This window comes from Sciurus vulgaris (assembly GCF_902686455.1).
Source record: "Sciurus vulgaris genome assembly, chromosome: 16".
NCBI lineage: Eukaryota > Metazoa > Chordata > Mammalia > Rodentia > Sciuridae > Sciurus > Sciurus vulgaris.
The window spans coordinates 886,894-910,700 of NC_136477.1; the positions used below are offsets into that span (position 1 = coordinate 886,894).

The following is a 23,807-nucleotide window of genomic DNA, read 5'->3' on the forward strand; positions in this document are numbered from 1 at the left end:
GAACAACTCTGTGGATACGCTGCCTTCCAGTCAACCGCAGGCTTTAAGCGGGTGAGCTGTATGGTGCAGGAATCACGTGTCCACCAAGCTGTGGGCGGTGACTGAAAGGAGAGGCAGCCAACCCTTGGGAGGGGACTGCGGAGTGGGCAGAGGTGCACTGTGGGCCTCGCTACAGTTCTTTAATTACTTTTTAGATATTTTTCTGTAGTTTCAGATGGACACATACCTTTTGTTTGTTTTTTTGTGATGCTGAGGATGGTGCCCAGGGCTTCACACATGCCAGGCAAGGGCTCACCACTGAGCCACATCTGCCCCCACATTTTTTTAGCATAAACCTTCCTAACATTTGTTATGCCTTTAACACAATTAGTTGAAAATGTTTAAACTACAAAAAGCCCACTGGTTTTAAGTGTCTTCATTTCTTTGTCTTGGTGCCTGAACCCAGGGGTGCTCACCGCTGAGCCACAGCCACAGCCTTTTATTTTATTTTGAGACAGGGTCTCACCAAGTTGCTGAGTCTGGCTTTGAATTGTGATCTTCCTGCCTCAGTCTCTGCAGCAGCAATGCAGGCTCAAGGCCATCAATCAGGCCAAGGAAGGTCAGGGAAACAGACTGGTCCTTCCCCAGGCCCACATTCTGCTGGCGTAGCACAGCGCGGCCACGTTACTCTACAGACCTTAGTTCTGTCGGATTTTGTCCCTTAGACTGCTGGCTTGTGCTTCTGGAGCCTCTCACTGATTCTTGGGGCTTCCCATGGTCATAGCAGCGTCCTTCTCTTAGGGGACAGGCAAGTGCTGTGTGCCCCCAGGCGCAGGCCAGGGCCTGCCAGGCGTCGTAGGCTCTGGCTGCGGGGCTTTGGTGTTGGCAAGCCCCTGCCTGCCTCTGGCCCTCCTCCTTCAGCTGAGGGGTCCAGCTCAGAGGCCTTCCTGCCCCCATGGCACTGCCCGGAGGCCCACAGATGTGATGCAGAGGTGGCAGGGCTGCCCTGCTCTCTGCCTGTCCCCACGGCCCCTTGGTCTCCAGCTCCTCAGGTCCCTGCCTCTCAGCGCTCGCTGGCTCTGGCCAGGCTGCAGCTCCTCCCTGGGCAGAGGAGGGTGCTCTCTCTGCAGGCCCTTTCCATCTCAGGTTCTGGGGGCCCTTCACCACCCCTCAGCACCCCAGAACTAGTTACGGCGCCTTCCTAAACAAGCCCAGTTGCATCTCTAAAGCAGGTTCTGACACCAGCTGGTGGTCAGTCTGCCTGTCCTCCACAGCAGAATGGCACAGTGGTCCCTCCGCTGGAGGCCTGGGGAGGCTGCTTCGTGGTGCGGCTCAGGGGGGCCGCAGTGACGACAATTCGGGCCCCCATCATGTCACTTAGCCCCTCAGAAGGCCACCTTATTTGGCAACAGGATCTTTGCAGACAGTGAAGAGGAGGTGGCCTGAGAGGCACTATGTCCTTCTAAAAGGCCTCCAGAAGGAAGCAGTCCTCCTGGCACCTCAGTTTCAGGCTTCAGGCCTCCAAAGCTGTAGGACAGTGTGTGCTTCAAGCCCCCAGGTTATGGTCCCTTGTCACAGAAGCCCAGGAAAGACTTCTGCCCACCACAGCTGATGGGAGCAAGTGGTCACTTCCTGGCTCTGGGACCCAGGTAATGGGGTGGCCACCTGCAGGAGCAGAGCCAGTTCCCACGCAGAAAGGCCAAGAAAGGGAAGCCGAATGGTGGCCATGGAGCTTTACTCTCACCTCACTGACCAAAGCAAGTGCCCCGCCATACCTGGGTGTAGAAGGACAGGGACTGCCCCCATGTGCTGGGAATGGCCTGAGGGCCACCATCCATAGGTGTGAGCCATATGAGTTCAGAGGGAGACCACAGCATGCAGTGCTGCACTCTCAGGGAAGGGCTCCCAAGTTGTGACTTGCGCTGGGCCACCAGAAGGTGAGGTGGCCTAGAGAGAGAATGAGAAAGGAGGACAGAAGCCCCTCTCAGCAGGGCCCATCTGATTAGGTCAGGTTCACCCAGGGTGGTCTCCCTAACTAAAGGTCAACTGGGAAGGGACCATAATCACATCTGGAAAGTCCCTTTGCAACCAGGGGAGTGATATTCACAGGGTTACCCACACTCCAGGGCAGGGGAGGACACAAGGCTGTGGGCCGCTGTGGACTCTATGATTCTGCCTGCCACACCCTCCAAAGGCACTGAGAAGGCAGACAGGAGAGGCAGGGAGGGAGAGCAGCCCCCGGGGCTGGCTTGCTGGTAGCATGGTCTCAGCAGAGTGACTTAGGAACGGCAGCCTTCCTCCTGGGGTTGTGTGTGCCTCCTGGTGTCACGGCACCAGACTTCCCATTTCACAGGCCTGGGTGATGGCACCAAGGAACTGCAGCCCTGCTCTGACCTGGCAGGATCCTCTGGGCCACCAGACAGGGAGGCATCCATGACCCAGTGGCCTATTTGACTCCTCTGTTCACTTAGGCCTGCATGCAGGGCCCTGGTGAAAGGGCCTCTGTCCACCGCGGGCCATGGGTGGCAGGCCTGCCCGTACTCCGACACCAAGAGTGGTTACTGGGGGTGGATTCAGGGACTGTCACAGCTTGATGCCTAGGGCTGTCATCTTCAACTGATGGGTAAACAAGAGACTTGGGCAAGAAGCCCAAGGGGCAGGGTCTTCACCCGCTGAGACCCCGGGGGCCCAGGATGCATCACACTCACAGGGCAAGGTGCAGACAGTCTGGCTGTGACAGCAGCTGCTACTGTCCTCGGATGCTCCTCCTCCCCTTCTCAGGGGAAAGAGAACCCTATTTAAATGTGGGCACATGGCCCTGAGGATAAAGACAACCTTCTCAACCTGCCTCTAGCCAAGTGCAGCTGTGTGGATGTTTGGTCCCACTTATGTGGGGCAGAAGGGACAGGTCCAGCTTTCCCTAAACCCAATGCAGAGGGCAGATGACCTCAATCTCTGCACACTGCACAGATCCCATTACATGGCAAAAAGGCCTCTGCAGAGGCAATTAAGGTCAGGGGCCGTAAGATAGGAAAGTTTTCTGGTTGTACTCAAACCATGGGACGCTACTCAGCAATGAAAAGCAACCAACACGCTAGGACTGGGAAGGATACTGTCTGAATCTGCTTGTGTTGCTATAACAAAACACCTAAGACTGGGTAATTTACAGAAAAAAAAATTTTTCTCACAGTTCTGGAGGCTGGGAAGTCCAAACAATGGGATAATTATATCCCATTATATATATATATGTATATATATTATAATGTTATAATGCTAACATTTCAGGGTTTAACATTGCATTAAATAAGTTAGTACTCATATCGAGCCAGCATAAAGCGCTTAAATGTCACTATTGTATGAGATGTCTTCTCCAGTAGATTGTGAGCTCCCCAAGTGCTGTTTTCCTAACCACTGTATGCCCAGCCCATCATGAAGTATTATCAAATGCTGTTTATAAAGACTTGCGGCTACACTGAAGGGTCTTATTCTAATGCAGCACAAGTGACTGGCAGCACCGCGGAGAATACGCTTTCATGGGCTCCATCCTGCCTGCCAGTCAGCCACGGCCTTAATTAAAACTCTCCCCTTCCCTGGGAATGGCCAAGACAGTTGCTCTTGTTGCTTTAGATGTCCTGAGATGATCTCCACTGTGCACTCGGAGAGCCAAGCTGCTGTTGTTGGACATTCAGACTCTGATTCCAGGACACAAGCAACGCTGCAGGAATCGTCCCTGAAGGAGCACCTCCGGGTGCATCTGCCTGTGTGCCTAGGGAGTCTCCGGAGTGGTGACTGCAGGTCCCAGGGCTCCCACCTCCCGCTGCCCGCACTGCCAAGCCTGTCCACCTGTGCCACACCCTGCAGGAGGGACGGTGATTCCTCTCCTCTTTGTTAATCTGATGAGGGTGAAAGATGTGTTAAGTGTGGTACTGAACCGTGAACTAAGTCAAAGATTAAAACCCACGTGCACACTCACGCCCGGTGAGCAGCCTGAGCCAGAAGTGAAAGTGTATTTTAAAAAGCGATTGAGATGGAACATCAAAATCGCTTCTGAGCTGAGACTCAAACCCTGCTCTGATCCATCCAAGGCCCTAATTAGGCTGTGAGGGGACCGCGTGGGGAACCTGGCTGTCCCGTGACCTTGCTAACACAGAGCTAGGTCACCAGCTTTTACAGCCTGCGCATCTCCACCTGAGCCTTACAGACGTCCAATTACAGATTGGACGTCAAACTCAGAAACAGGAGGGAGGGTGGCTGCTTGGTGTCACTTGGAACCCAAGCAGACCCAAACCCAAGCAGTACCAGGGGCCTGTCCAGGAAGAAGCTTCGGTGAACTAGTTCCAACCACCAAGTGTGTGCCAAGGATGGGGTGATGCTTACTACTCTCACCAGCACCCACGGGCTGTGGCTGAGCTGCGCTTGGGCCCCAAGGAACGTTTACCCAGCCGAGTCAGCACTGCCCGGATGGGAGGCTCGGGACCTGGAGGAACACCCTGACCTCCCCATGCCTCATCTCTCCTTAGACCTTGGTGACCTCGGCACGACCTGCCAGCCTGGCTCACCTGGAGCACCGGCCACTGGGAGAGCAAAAGCCGAGCGGGCCCCCTGGCCAGGGCTCCCCAGGACAGTGCCGGCCCCTGGTTACCAGGGCAGAGGCCCAGAGAGCGCCTGGGCCTGTAGGACTCTCCGCGTGGCCAGCATGGCTGTCACCAGGAGCGGACGTCAGTCGGCCTCCCTGCACTGCAGGCAAGCGGGCCCGTAGTGGGCACACGCGGGAGGGCTGGCTTTGGGGTGGGCACGTACGACTGGGCGGCACCCCGAACTAGAAGGTTCTGGGAGGTTCTGGAAGGTTCTCTCGGGCTCGTTGCGAGCGCGGCGGTGACGCGTCCATCATCCCACAGGGTCCGGGGGTCGGCGACCACGCCTGTCCAAACACAAAGGCGAGCAGCGCGGGAAGGCGGGCGTCCAGCGAAGCGACCTGTGGGGCGCCCGAGCGCGATCTGCGCATGCGCGGCGGCTGGAGTGCCGGACGGTGCAACGGGGGCGTGGCCAGCGCCGAGCCGCGGACGTCTGCGGGCGGGGCCGGGGCGGGGCGTCCGCGTCCGCGTCCCATTGGACAGCGGTGGGCCTGGGGCGGAGCTTGGCTCCGCCGCGAGGCAGGCTCCGCCCCCGGCCCGCGGGGAGCGGCGCGGCAGCGGAGGCGGTGAGCGCGGGGGCGCGGGCAGCGGCGGTTGGCGGGCGGGCCTTCCGCCGTTGGGGCCGCCGCGGCCTCCTCGCCTGGGCTCGGGCGCTGCGCTGGGCAGGCCGAGGCGCCCGGTGAGCGCGGCCCGCTGCGCCTGTCCGGTCGGCCGGGCGGGGCTGAGGCGACGAGGCCTGGGCGGGCCTGGGGAGGGGTGGCAGGGCCCGGAGGCTCGTCCCCGGCGTGCGCCCGCTGCTGGCGGCCGGAGATCCACACCTGTGCCTGGACCGCGTCCTTACCGCCCGTACCCCGTCTCTGCTGCCTGCACCTCCACCCCGTGCCCCAGCCCCCTTCATCTCCTCGCTGAACCTCTGCTGCCTGCACCCTCACCTTTCCCTGAACCTTGGTCTCTCCTGCCCGTACCACCTTCTCTGCTGCCTGCGTCCCAGCCTGTGCCCCAGCCCTCGTCTTTCCTTCCTGAACCGTCACTGCTGCCTACGCCCCCACCTCAGCCTGAACGCCCCCATCCCTGCTGCCTGGATGCCAGTGCGTGCAGCCGATCCCTCATCTCTTTTGCCTGAACTCCCCACCCAACCTACCTGAGCCCCTTCTCCTGTTGCTTCCTGAATCTCCCCTCTGCCATGAAACCTCTTCTCTGCTGTGTACTCTCCTTTCTTTGCTGATATGAACCCCCTTCTCTGCTTCCTGAAACCCTCCTGTCTAAACCTCTGCTCTGCTGTGAACCCCACTCCTGCTTGGACCCCCTCCCCTACTGACTGACCACCTTTTCTGCCAGAACCCCCTCCTACTGCTGTGAAATAGCCCCTGCCCCCAAACCTTTCCATTTCTTGTCAACAGCCAAGGCATCGCCTCCATGGGTGGAGGGATTGGTCTGCAGCTGTCCCTGTCCTTTTGGGGACATGGCAGCTGAAAGAACAGTCATTCTCTCTGGGTTGTGTGCTGTGGTCACCTGTTAGCTCCCCAAGCTAGGCAGGGCCATAAGCTTTGATTGCTTAAACCATCTCTTACGTGGAGGTCAGAGACTGGCCTTCAATGTGGAGATGATTTATTCAGGAATCTTTTAAAGGTGATCTAGGAAGAACCTCTGGGAAGAAATCTGCTGTATTTTATTTATGAAAAAAATGCAGGCACCTGCCTGGTAAGGGAAGCCAGTTGTTTGTCAGCGTTCAGTGGGTGCAGGTTAGGGAGCTGAACTGTCTAGCTGATGATCAGCTGTGCCCTTGAGGGTTGTGTCTGCAGGAAAATTGTCAGCAAACACCTTTATAAACCACCGTGCAAATTCTGTTGCAGGGCACGTGGGCATCAGACCGTGAAGCACTTTGTGCCAAATCGTCACCACTCACCACATGAGCCTAAGTCATGACGGATGCCAAGTATGTCCTCTGCAGATGGGAAAGGCGACTGTGGCCTGCAAAGGTGACAGCGATTACTCTATAATTGCAGGAATTGGAACTGACTTTTGGGTGACAAGTAAAATCTTCATCAGGCACCAGTGCCTAGAAGTGCTGTGGTGAAATAATTGGACCTGAACAGTTGGCGTCCGGGTCTGTTGGCATAGATCCTCATTCTCCACTTAATGGGGTTTTGGTCTAATGCTCACGAGGTTCTACTTCCAGAAGTGTCTTTTTTTTTTTTTTTTTCCACCAAAAAAAGAAAAGAAAGAAAGAAAGAAAAAAACAGCTTTAAAAATGTATATAGGGCTCTGACTCGGGGAATTCCTGGCAGGATCCCTGTGTGGTAAAGCAGGGTGGTGTGTGGGAATGTCTTCCCACCATAGCTGCGGTGCTATGGGTGGGAGCCTGGGTCTTGGGGCTGGGAAGCACTGGACTCCCCGACTGAATTAGAGGAAGTTGAATGGACGTGTGAAACCCTGTGGTTGCATACTTGGGAGACACTGGGTCCCTCTGTAGCCCCTGTGCCCTCCATGTCTCATTTTGTCTTAATAACAAGGATTATCATTATGTTTTTCAAACATAGGTTCTGGCCAGAACCAACACTTCAACCAAAAATACGGGAAAAAAGGAATTCTTTCTAGATGTTCAAATACTCTCTCTAGAGGAAAAGTTAAGTATTGTATATTTTAAATCTACTTGTTTCTGTGTGGGCTTTCTGATCCTCTGCTCCCCACCCCAAGGTGAGGTCCACTCTTGAGAGCTCGTGAACTCTTCCTTCAGTCATATTAACCTTGCAAAGGAGTGTTCCTAATAACCTTGAAGGACAACTGGTTTTCTTGTACGCTGTTTTGGAAGCTTAAGATCTGATTGAGATAGGGTATGCCATCTGCAGAGAGGTGGCACAAAACTTGAGAGTGTAAGCTGTACACAGGGTCAGCTCTCCTTGGGATCCACACTAGGGTATTTCCTTCCCAGAGATCGGTGTGTCTTGTTGCAGAAACCTTTGTTGCAGACTTGAGAATTTTGAAAGCTCTCATTTTTGAACCCGTCAGACCAATAAGAAACTTATTTTTCTTCATTGAAAAAGCAAATTAATGGCTGTGGAGCAGCATGTTGGTTGTTCTGCTCTTGACCTATCAGGTGGGTAGTGCGGGCTGCCTGCAGGGGCTATGGCTAGAGTCCCAAGAGTCGCTTCTCTCCTCTCTGGGGAGGCCTCCCTGCCCTCTCCCTCTTTAGAGCTGCCTCCTGAGCCTGCCTGGCCCCCAGCCTCTCCCTGCGGCTGGGCAGTAATTGAATACCCTGACTTAGAAGGAAAGCGCATCCTTTTAAACTCAGACGCCTGCTGGGCTGTAAACAGCTGTCAGGGACATCGCCTACTCTGAAAACCTAACAAAGGAGTTGTTTGTGCAGTTGAAAGTAGGGTTTGCCTCATAAAAGTCACAATTTGAATTCATTTTTACTCTTAACTCTAGCCAACCTTTCTATCTTAAAAGACCTTAAAAAAAAAAAAAAAAAAGAAAGAAAAAGAAAAAAACCCCATACACTAGGGTCCTCGCTTCCTCTAACCTCAGGCAGAGAAATTCCTAGTTGGCTGTGACTTCTGGTGTAAGTGGAAGGTTGAGGAGGAAAATGAATTTAATTCTTTTGTCATCTGAAGAGAAGCATGTTTGAAAATGTCTTTGTGGCCTTGGCTGGTAGCGTGTAGCCGTCACTTCTGTCTCTGCAGAATTCAGGTGAAGAGCACAGAAGTCGAAGCCCTGAAGAAGTCTCAGATTGAGAACATCGCCTCTTTCTTAGGTAAGAGCACATCGGGACGGTCAGGCTGGGTGGCGAGGGCCTTTGGAGGATGCAGAGAGCACTGGCTGAACGCTCACCCAGGGCCCTGTTCTCCTGCGGGGACGTGGGCCTTAAGCCTTTCCAGTATTTGACTCCAAGACGAGTTCTGTTCTTCCTTGTGAGTGAAGTCTTCAGAAGCAAGCTGCAGTGCCGGGAGGGAAGCCAGGACCTCACACTGCCAGGTGAGCGCTCCACTTCTGAGCCTCACCCTAGTCTGGAGTCCTGTCAACACCACCCAACTCAAGGCCCTCTCCCTTCAGCTCAAGGACAACGGGCTTGCTCCCCTTGGGGGGAGGGTCTTTTCTTTGCCCATCCCATGACTGGGAGGTGACTCAGTTGCCACCTGGTCTGGTTTCAGCCTGGGTCTTTAAAAGCAGTCATTTGTACTTAGAATTCCAGAGTGGAGTCCAGGGGAGAAAGCAGGGCCTGGCCCTTGTCTACAGAACCTCCGCAGGAGTGGCGGGGCAGGCCAGGGTGGGAGTGGACTGGGCACTCTGCCTCTGCACCCTCAGCACCAGCCCTTTTTGTTTTGTAGTTGAGAAAGACAGCAGGCACTGGGACCTGCGGGGCATACAGCTCGTGAGCCCCAGCCCCTGTGCTCACTGAGCCACACACAGGTCCACAAACCCAAACATAAAATTGTTTTTCTCCCTGAAAGTGCATTTAATCCAGTGGCAAAGGATTATCTTGTCAAAAGGTCGACCAGAATCCTTCCTGTGGTGTTTGTGAAATGAGGCCTGGTCTCCCAGTCTTGTGGAGAGCTGCTGTTGCTCGAGCAGAGTTCATCCCTGCCTGTCTCGGGGTGCTGACCGTGTCCTCTGGTGGCATCTCGGTGGCTGGTTCAGGCTGTGTTGTGGGGCAGGTTATTGGGTGTCTTTAATATTAAACAGGGGCAAACTACAGTTTTGATTGAGGTGTTGTGCCTGCTGAGCTGCGATATTGCATCCTCATCTTGTTCAAATAAGTAGCGCTGTCTGTATGTCGGGATGAATAAATAAAACCCTTGTGGCGGGAGGATGGGCTGGAGACTGAGGACCCTCGATGAGCTTTCCTGGCTTTGAAATGTCCTTGCAGAGAAGTGAGGAAAATTCACCAGCCCACAATGAGTCTTTCAAATGGCTTTCCTTACCGCCCCCTCGCCCCCAACCAAGAATAAGCTGCCAGCAGAGTTCTTTATTTAGTTGGCATTGGTTTTTATTGACCCTGATTGAATTTGAAATTGTAAGGCTGAGAGGATTTGCAAAACATTTGAATACATTTTGCTCACAGTATTGTTTTGTAACTTGGAAGAATTTCTTTGTAGCCAATCAGGTTGAGGTCAGTGGACCTTTCTTTTCTTTCTTTTTTTCTCTCTTTTTCTTCCTTCCTTTCTTTCTTTTTTTCGAGATTGCAGCCCTGAATGAGTAGCTGTCATACCTTTGTCCCCTTTTCAAGCAGACAGGTGAAGAGCGATAGGCCTGCTCTTGCCTCACTCAGTACGAGTGCTGGAGCCCGGCAGCTCTGGAGTGTAGCCGTGGCGGCCGCCGGGCCAAGCATGATGGGCACTCTCCCACCCCTGCAGCCTCACAGGACGAGGTTCCCGCTGCACCCCTGGAGGAGCTGACCTACCGCCGGTCTCTGCGGGTGGCTCTGGATGTTCTGAATGCGAGAGACAGCATCCATCAAGAAGGCCCTTCCAGGAGAGATGGAACTGCTCCGTCTGAGAGAGAGCAGCTGCCCACGGGTGCGGCCTCCGTGCTCCCTGATTCTCTCTCTCCACCTTCCCTCTGGGAAGAGAAGTTGGCCCAGCCTGAACCTGAGAGGAGGTGGGGACATGCACAGCACGGCTGGTCAGGTTTGTCCGCTGGTGAAGAGGGCCCCACATGCAAAGTGGACCACAACAAGGAGCTCAGGAAAAGAGAAAACCCAGGAGCCCAGTCAGTCACTCCGACCAGAGGTGGTTGTCAGGATGGTAGTGGGTCAAGGAACCACCGAAGCAGCCGAACTCGTGCAAGTAAGAGGAGAAGGAATTCAGCCTCGAAGTCCAGCTGGTGCCAGCGGGTGCCTGCCCTTGCAGGGGCAGGGCTGGAAGAGGAAATCCAGGGAAAGCCTGGCCGCTGGATGGCCCTATCCTCACCTTCCCGAGCCAGGGAGGACGATCCATGTGCCAGGGCTGAAGGACATGACCCAGGCTTGCCATCAGGCAGCCTCACAGTGCCCCCAGCCCAGGATGGGGCTGGGGGACGCCTGGTGAAGAGGCTGTGCCTTGATGGAGGCCAGAGGCTGCAGATGGCACAGCTGGAGCCGGTGGCCTCAGGGGCAGTGCTGCCTCTCTCCAGCAGTCCTGCAGAGGAAGCGAGACGCCCTGGTCTGCAGGCTGGCGGTGGCCAGCCAGAGCAAGGTAACCTGCTGCTGGTGCCTGAGACCCTGCTCGGGGTCTGCCAGGCTGCAGCTGCTGGCGGGCACTCGGCATTTCTAACCAGGTCTTGCTGAGACTGGGACCAAGATAGAGTCAGAGAGGAGTTTCTTGTTCCTTTGTGTTTGTCTTCCCACTGAGTTATAACTATTTCGGATTCTCCCAGATCTGGTGTCTTTTGTTGAGGACGGGAGCCAGTGGGGCCCGCGGCCCTGGTGGAGTGTGGCGGAGTGGCTCTTCCGCAGCGCAGGCTCATGGGTGGGGAGGGTAGTGACCTCGGCTCCCGGCACCTCTTTTTTTTTTTGCAGTGCTGGGGATTGAACCCAGGGCCTTGTGCTCACAAGGCAAGCACTGTACCAACTGAGCTATCTCCCCAGCCCTCCCGGCACCTCTTTATCCTTAACCTCACAGAAGCAGTCGCCTTTCCCTAGGTGAGACAGGACTCCTCAGCTGGACAGAGGCCTCCTGTCTGGGGAGTCTATGTAGACAGCTTGTTGTGGTTCAGGCCTGCGCTGAGAGCCCCGTCCAGCATGCAGTGCCCCACTTGCTTTTGAAAGCCTACCATCTGGTGTCAGAGCGAGCTCGCTGCGGTTGCCGCACGACTCTGGGTCTTGATTCTTACAGCCCACCTCCTGCCCTATGAAGGCCGCAGGAGCCGGCCTGTGCCTGCACCCTGCCTTGTCCCAAGTCAGTTTCCAGGCTGACGAGGGACAACTGCACCAGGACAGAAGCGCCCTGCGACTTGAGCTGCCGCTGGGGCGCTTCTCTGCGCTGGAAAGGCATCTCTCCTCTCTCCTTGTGTTTGATTTTCTTTAAAATGAATTTGGGCTGTGTGTGACGGGGTGAGGTGCGCCCTGGCTCCCACCCCAGCCCTTGGGTCGGGGGCCCTCTGGTGTGGTGCCTCCCGTGCTGGTCCCTGCTGGAGAGCAGTTGTGCTGGCAGCTCGTGGTCAGTGGCGGTCTGCTTCCCTCCCTGACAGAGCCTGCGTCTGCTGAGGAGTCCACGGGGTGTGATCCTGTCAGTCCCGTCCTGGATGCAGAGGAGGAAGACGAGGAGCCGCCAAGGATCCTCCTGTATCACGGTAGGAAACCAGCGTGCTTGCGTTTGGTTGTGACGGTGTGCTCGGGAGAAACCTGGGCCTGTTTCCAGACCACGTCTGACATCTCCCACCAGGGGTCTCTTGCCATTGAACTTTTCTTCTAAACCAAGACCTGAGAAGTGCCACATTTTTTGTACTCCTAAGAGTGACCAATGAGGGGGGTCCTACAAAGAGACCGTTGGCCCTCCCTGTCAGCACGGCCTCCCATCTGCTTGAAGCTCTTGTCCTGTCCCCTCGGGGAACTGGATGGCTGAGTGAGTGGTTATATTGCTCTCCTTTGGGCACTGCAGCTGGCCAGCTCTGGCGGTGGTGTGGGGTGTGGGTCCTGGCAGGCAGGGTGTCCTACCCAAGGGAGCGGTGCACCCTATCCTGTTCGCACAGAGGAGATGTCATTTCAGCATCTCTGCACACCGGGTCAGAGGGCTTTCACAAGAAAAGGACCAGAGATTTGAACCAGCGACATGCGGCTTTCTTCTGGAACCAGCTAGAACAGCTGCATCTTAGATGCCACTCAGCCCTGCACCTTGCTCAGGCTCGTCAGTCCTTGTTGGCTGGTGGACAGATGCTCAGGATGTTGCAGATACAGTGCAGGGAGGCCTGCGGGGCCTGCCGTGGGACCCTGCAGGGCCGGGCCAGGGACGGTGTCTTTTGGAGGGTCCAGGGGTGGAGTCCAGGGGTGCTTTACCATGGGGCCACACCTCCAGCCCTTTTATTTTTTGAGACAGCATTGGCCTGAGACTTGAGGTCCTCCTGCTGGGTCTCTGGGCTGCTGGGCCCACAGGTGTGCACCACCTCACCTGGCTACGCAGCCCTTTTTGTCCAAACTGCTTGGTGCTTTTTGTCATTAAACAAGCATAATCGCAAGCTTGCATTTCCTGTTGTTCCCACATGATGCCAACTCAGACATACATCTCCTCTGACTGCTGTTAGTGACTAGTTCTTGAGTAGGGGTGGTGAGAGCCGGGTGTGGCGCCAGGTGCCATGGCTGAGCACTTGCTTGGCGTGCGTGAGGCCCTGGCTTCCAGACCTAGTTCTTCACGTGGAGGAAGGAAGGAAGCACGGGTGTGGGATGGTGAGTGTCACCTGAACTGCCCAGAGCACTGGTGGCCTCCAGCTCCCAGAGCAGGGTTTGCTGGCTGGGAGGAGAGCGCTGGCCTTCCTGGAGAGCCCTTTCCTTCTGCCACCCTGGCCAGAGCTGGGCGGCCACGGCGACAGGACTCCTGGGAGCTCCTTTCTGTCCAGAGCTTGAATGGTTTTTTTGTTTTTGTTTGTTAGCCTTGGTTTTATGCATTTGCCTTTGTGTGGTGCTGAGGATGGCGCCCGGGCCTCCCGTGCTGGGCGAGCTCCTGCACAGCCCCAGCCCAGCCCTCCCGATGGGTTTTGCTTCCAGCTGGTTGTGGTCTTTGCTCCTCAGGCTCATGGCCGGGGTGGTGTGGCTCCCTGACCCTGAGTCTCTGAGGAGCCGAGTGAGTGCCTCGTCCAAGTGGGCAGCTGTGCCTGCTGGCCACAGCGAGTGCCCCGGCCTGGTCTCAGCCGTCCGCAGTGAATTGCCCAGCGGCCTTCTGGTTGGTTGGTAGCCCGTTTCCCACAGCGTTCCTGGTGCTCCAGTTTTCACCTTTCTCGTTACTGGTTCTGGAATCGTGGGGGACAGGGTAGGCATGTGGTTAGATTCTGTTCACAAACAACTCTTTTATTATCTCGTGGTTTCAATATTTTCTCCTCATTTTAAGACCTTGTTTTCTCAGACAGTCTCCTTGTAATTCATGTCCTTTCTTGTGCCCTTGTAATGGTCCTTGTCCCATCCCTGCTTTGTGCCACGGGTTTTATTTTGTGGGCCTGGGGCTGGGACTGAGGCAGGCCTGCCACTGAGCTGCACCCAGCCGGAACCCCAGCTCTAGGGGAAAGGTCTCATGGGGGATACTGTAGGGTTACAGAAATTGCAAACACAGGACAGAACCCCTACCTGCCGCTGTTGCTGGCGCCTTTCCCAACCACAGGGTCCGTCCACTTGGAAGCATGCATGCATCGCATGGCTCTAAGTGGTGGCCTGGGCTGGGGCAAAGGCACGTTCTCCTGGCCCCCGCCCCTTGGAGCAGGTGGATGGCCTTGAGATAGGAGGACACATGCTGATGGCTGGGATATCTGGAGCTGGTGCACTGGCTGCTCCATCTGTGTGACTGATTTTTCTTTTCTTTTTTCCAGAACCGCGTTCCTTTGAAGTAGGAATGCTCGTCTGGCTTAAATACCAAAAATACCCCTTCTGGCCAGCAGTGGTAAGTGCAGTCCTGCCCTGGCTGGCTGCCACCTGGTTCTGCTGCTGGGGAGCATCAGTGGGTGCTGAGGATGGCTGGACATGCCTCTACCTGAGGAAAGGGGTTGGTCATTGTGGCACAATTTAGTGTGATTCTTAGGTCAGATTTCTATCAAAACACAATTAGAAAAACCTGCTCAAAAGAAAGTGCTAGGGCTTGCCTAGGTGTGTCACTTTGAGCTTGTCTGCATTAAAGCTCGGCAGTTGGAATTCAGCTGGGGCCTCGTGTGTGGGGGGGTGTTTGCGGGCATGTGGCTCCCCGGGTGGCCTGGGCACTGACATCACCAGCCTTCTCCCACCTTCTGCCTGGTGCTCTCAGACCCCTCCGTGGCCCCTAGCGCAAGCAGGGTTCTGACTATTGTAGCCGTAGCTGTTTGGGTTTTTGTTTTTGCTTTTCAAACATCTGTGTGGTCCTTGGATGGAAGCCAAGGCCGTGTGCACGTTAGGCAAGCGCTCTGCCACCAGCTGCACCTGGCCTGGCTCTTTTGGTCAGGAGAGCTCTGTTGGAATCCACAAGGGTTTTGCTCTGCAATCATCAAGAGATGCGCTTGCTGTTCTAATGGCTCTGACCTCACCCCTGCCACCAGGACCTCCCTGGACATGGCTGACTGTGGTTACGGAAAGAATAGTAGAGGTCTGAGCAGTATTTGCGAGATAAAATAGGGCTCAGGAACACAGAGACCTGCGGGTCCCTAACCCCTTGCCCTGACTGGAGGGCAGTGTGTGGGGCTCTCCCCACACCTTCCTGGGGGCCCTGCTGGGCTGACAGGTCACTAGCACGGCTTCCCAGGATGCAAGAGGCAGTGGCTGTGGCCTTATTTGCAGGTGTTGCCCCGGGGTCCTGGGGTGGGCCGGGCCATGGAGAGGCAGGTTTGGGTTAGGTCCCACACAGTGCTTCCTCTGCTGTGCCGGGCTGGTTCCTAACCTCTCTGAGCTGCCTTCACTTGTCCCAAGAGTGAGGACAATGCTCCCATGGGCGGCTGCAGCAGTGGGAACAGGTGCTCGGAGAACCCTGAGCGGGAGACCACCTGGCTCCCCTCGACAGGACACTGTGGACTGCAGCCTGTGCAGCGGCACGGGCTGTGTTCTCGTCTGTCCAGGGCCCGTGCCCAGGCCACCCGGCTGGTGGCACTGCTCGCGCATGTGTTGGAGGCCATGCTTTTCACCTGTTCCTGACGTGTCTCCTTGGCTTTGCCGGCAGGTCAAAAGCGTGAGGCGGAGAGATAAGAAGGCGAGCGTGCTCTTTATTGAAGGGGACATGAACCCGAAAGGCAGAGGGTAAAGCTGCTGCCCTTGGCTGTCTGAGTGGTCAGGAGGCCCTCTGTTGGCCCTCGGGGGACGGAGGGCCAGGGCCCTGGCAGGATGTCTGAAGGAACGTAGAGGCCTCGGTGGGAGGAACGGTTTTCAGAACCTCCACCTGCTGCCTGCGAAGGTGGCCTGAGCCATGGGCCCACCTGACAGGCCTGTCAGAGCTTGGCTTGTGGAGATGGCGTCCTGCCTCCACCAGGTCTTGCTGTCTGCCTGGGCTGGTGCCTCTGCCGGCCCCTCCCTGCCGCTCAGAAACCAGGCCACTCCTCCCCTGGCACTCTGGGGCTTCTGGGCCCAGCTCTGCCTGTCCCAAGGGCCCTGCCTCTTCCCTGCTTGGGGCCAGTGGTGGAGCATGAAGCATCCCTCGGGCCTGACTCTGCCCACGGCAGCAGGGAGCGCGGGCGCTGGTGGAGCTGAGGGCGGTCTCTCCTGAGATGCTGGCCGCCCTGCTGACCTCCCCCCTCCTCCCCATCAAGCATCACTGTGTCCCTCAGGAGACTGAAGCACTTTGACTGTAAGGAGAAGCAGATGCTGCTGGTGAGTGGCTCGTTGCTTCCTGCTTCCTGAGGGTCCTTTGTGGCTGGTCAGCAGGGCCTCTGTGGCTTTGGGGTCCAAGCTCATGTGTGTGTGTGTGTGTTCGCCCCTGGGCGTGCAGTAGAGCCTGGCATGGTCTGACTGGACAGGGCTTTGGCAGTGAGTCTCGGTCACCCAGGGAAGTTGTGGCAGTCTCCCATGTCAGGAAGGGCAAGCAGAGCTGGGTGGCCGAGCATGGGACAGGGTACGGGGCTGTGAGCCTGGGCTCTGGGGACCCTGTGCCTGGCCTGGTTCTGGGGGCCAGAGGGCTGGAGGGGCCCCACTCCCTGAGCTTTGCCATCACGACTGGGCCTCCCATGAACCCCACCCTGTATCCTGCTCACTGTGTCTTGGCCGTGAGAGGTTGAGGGGCCGAGGAGGTCCAGGAGCCTGTGGGCCTGGGCTGTATCCAGGTCACCTACCTGGTTGCTTCTCTTTTTTCCTTTTTCTATCTCATGCTGGGCATGGAACCCCCAGGGTCTTCCGTGTGCTAGGCAAGCACTAACCACTGATTGACCTGCCCTTTCCCTATTTCCTTTTTCTGATCTTCGACCCTTAGAAAGTTAGTGCTGCATCACCCTTCCCCCCATCTCTGGTTCCCTTGGTCTGGTCCCTTCAATGTGGAACCTGTAGCTCGTCGTCTGGCACCCAGAAGGCTGGTTGGCAGGTGCTGTTGGTAGAGGGCTGGGCTGGCACCAGGTGCTGTGTCGAGCCCTTTGGCCTCCCAAGAAAGAAACCCATGCACAGCAGGAGCTGGGTCAGAGCCTGGGCCGCCTGCACTCAGTTCCTCAGAAGGGTTGGTTCCGCTCTTAGGAGGCAGGGTGGCCTCCTGGGTCCAGGAGGTACAGGGCACACATGAGGGCAGGGACTTCTTACCTGTATGCCTGGAGCACAGAGGATGTGCTTCACCACGCTGAAGTTCTGTTCAAGGGAGGGTGGTGCTCAGGCCCTTGGCAGGCAGCACCACTGTGTCCTTTCCTCTGAGGAGAGTGAGTTTGGCGCCCTGTGTGGTTGGGTGGCAGGAGGTGGTCACATCCATTTAAGTGGCCGAGTGGTTCCTGTAGAGCTGGAGCTTGGTGTGCCTCAGGCCCTGGATTCCATCCTGAGCACCAGAAAAGCACCCAGAAGTGTCTGGAGGGTGTCCTTGGGGAGGGATTTTAGGGAAGCTCTTCATGAGGCAGGCCCTGGGCCTGCCCAGGGGCTGGAGATGCCAGGGCTTCCAGCCGCCAGCCTCGGGACGTGCAGATGGGACACCACCACCGCTCTGGAGTCTTCTGTGGGCTGTCATGTGACAGCCTGGTTTTCTGGGGACCACAGAGCTGCAGCTGCCTGCTCTGGTCTGACCCCTGCTGTTTGGCCGTCACCAGGAATCCTCTCTGTCTTGCTGCTTTGGAGGTGGCAGGCAGGCCTTGGGCTGGTCCAGGGCACCTGTCCTCCCGGCCCTTTGGCGGCTGTGTGTTAGGCCACTTTCACAGAGGCAGTGATTGGCCTCGTATCCCACGAGGACCAGAGTCCTGGTGAGTCCTGGCACTGTGCTGACAGCCCCCGCCCTGGGGAGCAGCACGTCCCCAGCGCCCTGCTGTCCTGCGCCATGGGTCAGCATGCACACAGACTGTGATGGCACTGGGGCTCTGCAGGTGGCTGTCCACTTCCCTTCCGAGCACTGGCCCCAGAGCACTGGCACCTTAGTGAACGAGGAGTCACAAGTTCCCAGGGACTGTGGGCCACCCAGGGCTGCCTGGCAGTTGCAGGGCTCTGCAGCATGGCCTCTGGACAAGGGGGACATGTGAGGTGGTCCTGCTGCCCTGCTGACATCCTGCTGTCCCGGTCTTGCAGGACAAAGCCAAAGAGGACTTCGACCGGGATATTGGCTCCTGCGTCTCCCTCATCACCGACTACCGGGTACGGTTAGGTATGTGGGGTCACAGCCTGGAAGTGCCTGCCAGGGATAGAGCAGAGGGTAGGGCTGGCACTGGTGCCAGGCCCCGAGATCCCTGAGGGGCTGGCTCGAGGTCCGGCGGCAGACGTGCCCTGCCCCAGCTCCGCCCCCTGGGCCTGGCTGGCAGTGCGCTCACATAGGCAGAAGGTGAGGTCTCCGGGGAGAGGCAGTCTTGAGGCTCCTGCCCGTGAGGTGAGCTGTTCCGTAGCTCCCTCTGGGGCAGAGGGCCAGCCCCAAGTAGGCTGGGGAGGCCCCGGAGGAGGCGGGAACACAGAAGGACACAGAAGGTGCCTTGTGGACCACTCTCTTCCTTCCCCTCGCCCCGCAGGCTGTGGCTCCTTCGCAGGCTCGTTCCTGGAGTACTATGCTGCCGACATAAGTGAGTCCTTGTTGTGGTGTTGAGAGTGCACGCTGGCTGGGGGGGCGTAGCTCTGTGGTGGAGCTCTTGCCAGTGCAGGAGAGGCCCCGGGTCCACCCTGGCACCTTGCGCGTGCGCGCACACACACGCTTATTTGCACACATACACACTCAGTGACAAAGGAAAACATGAAAGTGGGATCTGCTTTTAGCCCGAGGCAGGGCTGCGAGACCCCCCCAGGATGCAGCGGTGCTGGCCCTGCCTGCTGTGGGGCCTCCATGGCTGCCTGTGTGGCTGCCCTGGTGCTCCTCATCCCACAGGCCACGTCTGTCCTCTGCCGTGGGGGTAGGTGCGTCCGTGGCAGGGACTTGAGAATGGCCGCCTCCGCACTGGAACACTGGGAAGTGCCTTGTGGACAGCCCTGTTTCCATTAGGGCAGGAGCAGGGTTTCCGGTCTTCCTGGCTGTAGGAGTGAAAAAAAAAGAAGACGGTTCTCTTACCAGAGCTGCTGGGGGTGGGGACCTCTTCTCTGCTTAGGGTAAACGTGGCAGAAGAGCCCAGTGAGGAGGGAAGGATCAGGACCCCCATCAAAAGGAGTGTCTTAGGAAGGTTAAAGTCACCTTTCGGCCATTTCTGGGGAAACGGAGGCACCTGGTGTGCCTTGCGCTCCGGCCCACGCTCCCTGGGCTGGTTGCCTGGCAGTGGGGTCCACACCTGGTCCTGGAGGGACAGGCAGGGTCCCACAGCCTGTGCTTCTGTTGCAGGCTATCCTGTCCGGAAATCCATCCAGCAGGATGTTTTGGGGACCAGGTTTCCTCAGCTGAGCAAGGGGGAGCTCACAGAGCCCATGGAAGGCATCCCTGTAGGGCGCAGGCGGCCCTGCAGGAAGGTGCTGCCTGACCGCTCTCGGGCTGCCCGGGACCGTGCCAACCAGAAGCTGGTGGAGTACATTGTGAAGACCAAGGGCGCCGAGAGCCACCTGCGGGCCATCCTAAAGAGTAGGAGGCCGTCAAGGTGGCTGAAGACGTTTCTGAGCTCCAGCCAGTACGTGACCTGCATGGAGACCTACCTGGAGGACGAGGAGCAGCTGGATCTGGTGGTGAAGTACCTGCAGGGTGTCTACCAGGAGATGCACAGCGAGGTGCTGGCGCGGGTCAGCGGGGACAGCATCCGGTTCATCCTGGACGTGCTGCTGCCCGAGGTGAGCCCTTGGGGCAGGAGGAGCAGAGGGGCTGCCCTGAGCACAGCGTAGCCCCTCAGGCCCCTGCTGGGCATGCACGTGCAGGGACCTCAGAGCCACCACCAAGCTCAGGTGGCTTCATCAATAACCCAGCGCAGTGAGACTGCCTGTGGCCACGTGAGGTGGAAAGCTGTTTACCGGACCTATAAATTCTCAGTTACTTTCCTCTAGAATGGGGTGAGTATGCACCAGGGGACCCTGTGTGATGTCTGGGAGTGTTTGTGGTCATCATGACCAGGAAAGCTCCCAGGCCACACACCCCAGGGGATGATCCAGCCCAGTGTCCACAGTTCCGGCGGGAGACAGGCTCTACACTGTAGGCCCCTGCCCTAAGTTGGGGATTGGACCCACACACTCCACTGTCCGGCTAGGTCTCCAGCCCTCTCTTTTGAGATGGTGTCTTGCTGAGTTGCTGAAGCTCACCTCAGTCTTGCAATCCTCCTACCTTAGCCTCCCAAATCTCTGGGATGACAGGCATGCACATTGTGTCTTGCCCGTAAGGACTTTTAAAACCTGTGTTTATTCTGACTGTAATACCATTATTTTACTTAAAAAATTAACACTGGTTCTTTAATGCCAGATATCCATCATATAGCCAAATGATTCTTGTATCTTTAGCTCTTTTTTTGATGGTTAACTTGACAAATCTCCCAGGGTGCATGTGTGGACAGAGCCTGCCTTTTACTAACTGCATTTAGTGACCCAGACTCTCTTTTCTGGTCCAAAAGGCGGCGCCATTGACTGGGCTCAGCATCTCACGCGGGACGGCCCAGGTTGGGGGGTTGGTTCTAGCATGGACTAGTCTGGAGGGGCAGGTGGGCACCCTGGGCTCCCGCAGGTCTCAGCCTGCTGTGCCTCCTGGGTCTCCCTGTAGCAATTGCTGCCCTGGTCCAGCTCTCTGTGCCCTCTTGCAGGCCATCATTTGCGCTATCTCTGCGGTGGATGCAGTGGATTACAAGACAGCAGAAGAAAAGTACATAAAGGGACCTTCGCTCAGCTATCGGTAGGCACCAGGGTTTGCCAGCTCCTTGTGCTGTGTGGCTGCTGGGTCATCCCTTCCCCACAGGCAGACCTGTCCTGTGGACAGAAGGCAGTCAACCTGTGGCCCAGGGATTTGCCCTGCAGTTGCTGCCCAAGGCAGACTGCCCCAGGGCCTGTGTACTGCAGGAGGCTCTGGGCTGAGCTGTGCTGGCCGCGTTCCTCCCTGACCCCCTGGTACCCTCCCTGCCTGCTCCCGTCGTGGCTCCTGGAAGACAGAGGTGAAGGTGAAGTAGCACTGTTGCCCCTCGTCAGGGGACAGGACGCCCTGATCAAGATGTCCCCTCTCATTGGCGTGTCTGCCACCTCCTCTGGGTGCTCTGCCAGACCCGCTGGGGACCCGGCGGGCCGCAGGGCAGTGACACTGAGCACCTGGAGCGTCATGGGAGGGTCTCTGCCCAGGGCTTCCAGGTCTGCCTCTGCCAAGCTCCCGCCTCCTCCAGGCACACGGTCCCAGCACCCTGCTGGAGGCCACAGGGGAGTCCAGGGGAGAGCTGTGGGCTTGCCAGCAGGAAGGCCAAAGTCTCCCAAAGGAGATCAGGTTGGGTTTGGTTCACGCAAGTCTGACCCCCTGGACAGACAGAACGTGGCCGTTACTGGCTGCTGGGACCGGCCTGTTTCCCTCAGCCTGTGTAGAGCGCGGGTCCTGGGAGGCAGGCAGAGCCTGGCAGCTCTGTCCAGGCCAGCTTGTGCTTTGTTTTTCCAGTATCAAAAAGTGTCATGAGCAGGGCATGATGGCCACGCCTGTGACCCCAGCAACCTGAGAGGCTGAGGCAGGAGGATGCGAGTTCCAGGCCAGCCTCAGCAGCCCAGTAAAGCCCTGTCTCAAAATAAAACGGCTGGGGCTCAGTGGCAGAGCACCCTGGGTTCAGACCCAGTACCACAGGAAATAGCGTTAAGAGGCCACAGCGCGACTGACCATGAGACCCTTAGTTGAGCCCTTAGTGACACCTGCCCGGGGACGGGGCGTGAATGGGCTAGCGTTGGGCTGGGACAGGTGGGCGGGGCCCAGATTTTCCTTTCCTCAGGACATCTTCCGCTGAGCGCCGTCCCAGCATACGCTCGCGTCTGCACGTCCCGTCCCCGTCCCCGTCCGTTCTCTGCAGTAGTGGTTGAGCCAGGGCTGGCCCCCCACAGCAGCCACAGCCCTCTGTTCTGCTGTGAGACAGGGCCTTGCAGAGCTGCCCAGGCTGGCCTGGGCCTTGCTGTCCCCCTCCTCAGCCCCCCACCCTGACGCACGAGGGGTGCCCACACTTGACTTCCAGTCCCTCTGGGACGCCGTCACACTCAGGTGGCCATACTAGAGCCTGGCGTTGCCCAGCGGCCCAGCGGCTGCTGTCGTGCCATGCCCCGCCTGTGTGTGCTGCTCAGTCCTTTGCACCGCCCGTGCACAGCAGCCGGCAGGACTGTTGCCTTCTGTCCCAGATGCCAGGCTCCTGACCTGAGAGGGCTGCTGTTGAGGATTGTTATTACTGAGGACTCTTGACACAGCAGGTCACTTTATAAATGCAATTTGTAGCCTGGCCTGGTGGCACAGCTGGGTCCCAGCTACTCAGGAGGCTGAGGCAGGAGGATGGCAAGTGCCAGGCCTGGGCAGCATAGTAAGACTCTGTCTCAAGAAAAAAAACAAAAGAAGAGAAAGTGCAATTTGATATATCATAGGCTTTTTTTTTTTAAAAAGATGATTTCTTTAAAAACTGTTGTGCTGAAGAAGCTGTCAGGCTGGGGTGTGCAGCGCAGCAGTGGAGTGCTTCTATAGCATGTCGAGGCCCTGGGTCTGATCCCCAGCACTGCCAGACAGAGGGGGCTCCAGCTGGGTGCAGTGGCGTGGGCCTGGAATCCCAGTCTCCAGGAGGGCCGCACGTTGGAGGCCAGTCTGAGCAACTCAAAATGAAAAGCAGAGCACAGGCCACACCTGTGATCCCAGAGACTGGGGAGGCTGAGGCAGGAGGACGGCAAGTTCCAGGCCAGCCTCAGCAGCCTAGCAAGGCTCTGTCTCAAAACATGAGTGGTAGGGTGCCCTGGGCTCTGCCTCAGCACCTCAAGTGTGCCCACACACACCACACACATACACACACACACACACGCCCACGTACAGTGACTGATTGCTGAAATGATGTTCCAACTTTTGTTTTCTGAAGGGAAAAAGCAATATTTGATAACCAACTCCTGGAAGAACGGAACCGGCGCCGTTAATGGGCACTGCATGGCACTCTCTGCTGTCTGCAGCAGGTGCCTGGCACGTCTGCCCTCCAGTCTGCACCACTGTTCTGGAAGGCTGGGACCCCTGGAGTGCATCAGAAGGGTGGGTTTCATTCACACACCAAAGCAGTTCTCTGTGTTTGTGGAAGGTGTGTCCCCAACTGGGTTCTGAAAGGACAAGTGTGCTTCGGGGAGTGGCTCCTGTTTTGGTGTCTTGATACGAGGTGCGTGTTCGTTGTTCACATTAACATTGCATCCAGTATTAAAGGAGTTTAAAAGAGGCTGGTGGGCGTGGCTCTGCAGGCACCAGCGTGCCTGGGCTGGTTTTGTCTGTTCCTCTCTGTGGTCTCCTCCCAGCACAGTGCTGGTATTTGCCAGCTGGCTCCCAGGTATTGTGCAGGAGAAGCCAGCACCTGAGAGGGGCTGCTCCCTGCTCCCTCGTGCCGCGGCCTGTGCGGGAGGAGGGCAAGCCCTGCAGTGGCCGGGCACTGAGGTCCCCTGGGCTGTGTGCACCATCTAGTACCTGGAACAGCTGGGAACAGCTGTCCATGGGATCCTAGTGTGGCTGCCACCCCACCTGGTGGCCACCGTGGGAGCGTGCAGAAAACCCAGCTCTGCCTGGGCCCAGCCCTGGGAGGCTGGCTCCTGTGCTGGCTACAGCGTGAGGAACAGGGCCAGGCCTGCTGGCAGGCAGGTCCTCCCCAGGTGCCCCCAGCTTCCACACCATACGACTGCCCCACACTCTGGCTGCTCCCTCTGCTGACATGGGGGCTAGGTGATTCGCTGGGGTGGCGTCCCAGCCTCCACCCACTCCAGGCCAGTCATGCACGTGTCCCCAGACATGGCCTAGGGTCCCCTGGAACGTAGCTTGGGACAAACCTTTGGGGCCTTCGTGGCTTCCCGTCCACCAGGCCTACCCCTTCCTCCTCAGCTCTGTG

At 57.4% G+C, this 23,807-nt stretch overlaps 1 protein-coding gene across 2 annotated transcripts; it reads left to right on the forward strand.

Moving 5' to 3' along the window:
- The first annotated feature begins 5,116 nt into the window (after positions 1-5,116).
- Positions 5,117-23,150, forward strand: PWWP3A (PWWP domain containing 3A, DNA repair factor). 2 transcript variants are annotated; one of them, XM_079114834.1, is made up of 14 exons: positions 5,117-5,179; positions 6,467-6,592; positions 7,154-7,239; positions 8,297-8,367; positions 9,968-10,786; positions 11,781-11,882; positions 14,103-14,173; positions 15,413-15,489; positions 15,996-16,056; positions 17,929-18,004; positions 18,360-18,410; positions 19,154-19,590; positions 20,544-20,632; positions 22,809-23,150. In XM_079114834.1, exons 2-14 carry the CDS (start codon positions 6,536-6,538, stop codon positions 22,861-22,863), a joined length of 2,052 nt encoding a protein of 683 aa, XP_078970960.1. In that variant the 5' UTR covers positions 5,117-5,179; positions 6,467-6,535; the 3' UTR covers positions 22,864-23,150. The 2 variants fall into 2 exon arrangements, with proteins under 2 accessions (XP_078970960.1, XP_078970959.1); XM_079114833.1 differs by having other exon boundaries at positions 5,154-5,292.
- Positions 23,151-23,807: the final 657 nt, after the last annotated feature.

Coding starts and splice junctions, on each gene's coding strand:
- PWWP3A (XM_079114834.1), top strand. CDS start 6,536: ATGACGGATGCCAAGTATGTCCTCTGCAGATGGGAAAGGCGACTGTGG. Junction 19,591..20,543: donor TGGACGTGCTGCTGCCCGAG/GTGAGCCCTTGG, acceptor GCCCTCTTGCAG/GCCATCATTTGCGCTATCTC. Junction 20,633..22,808: donor GGACCTTCGCTCAGCTATCG/GTAGGCACCAGG, acceptor TGTTTTCTGAAG/GGAAAAAGCAATATTTGATA.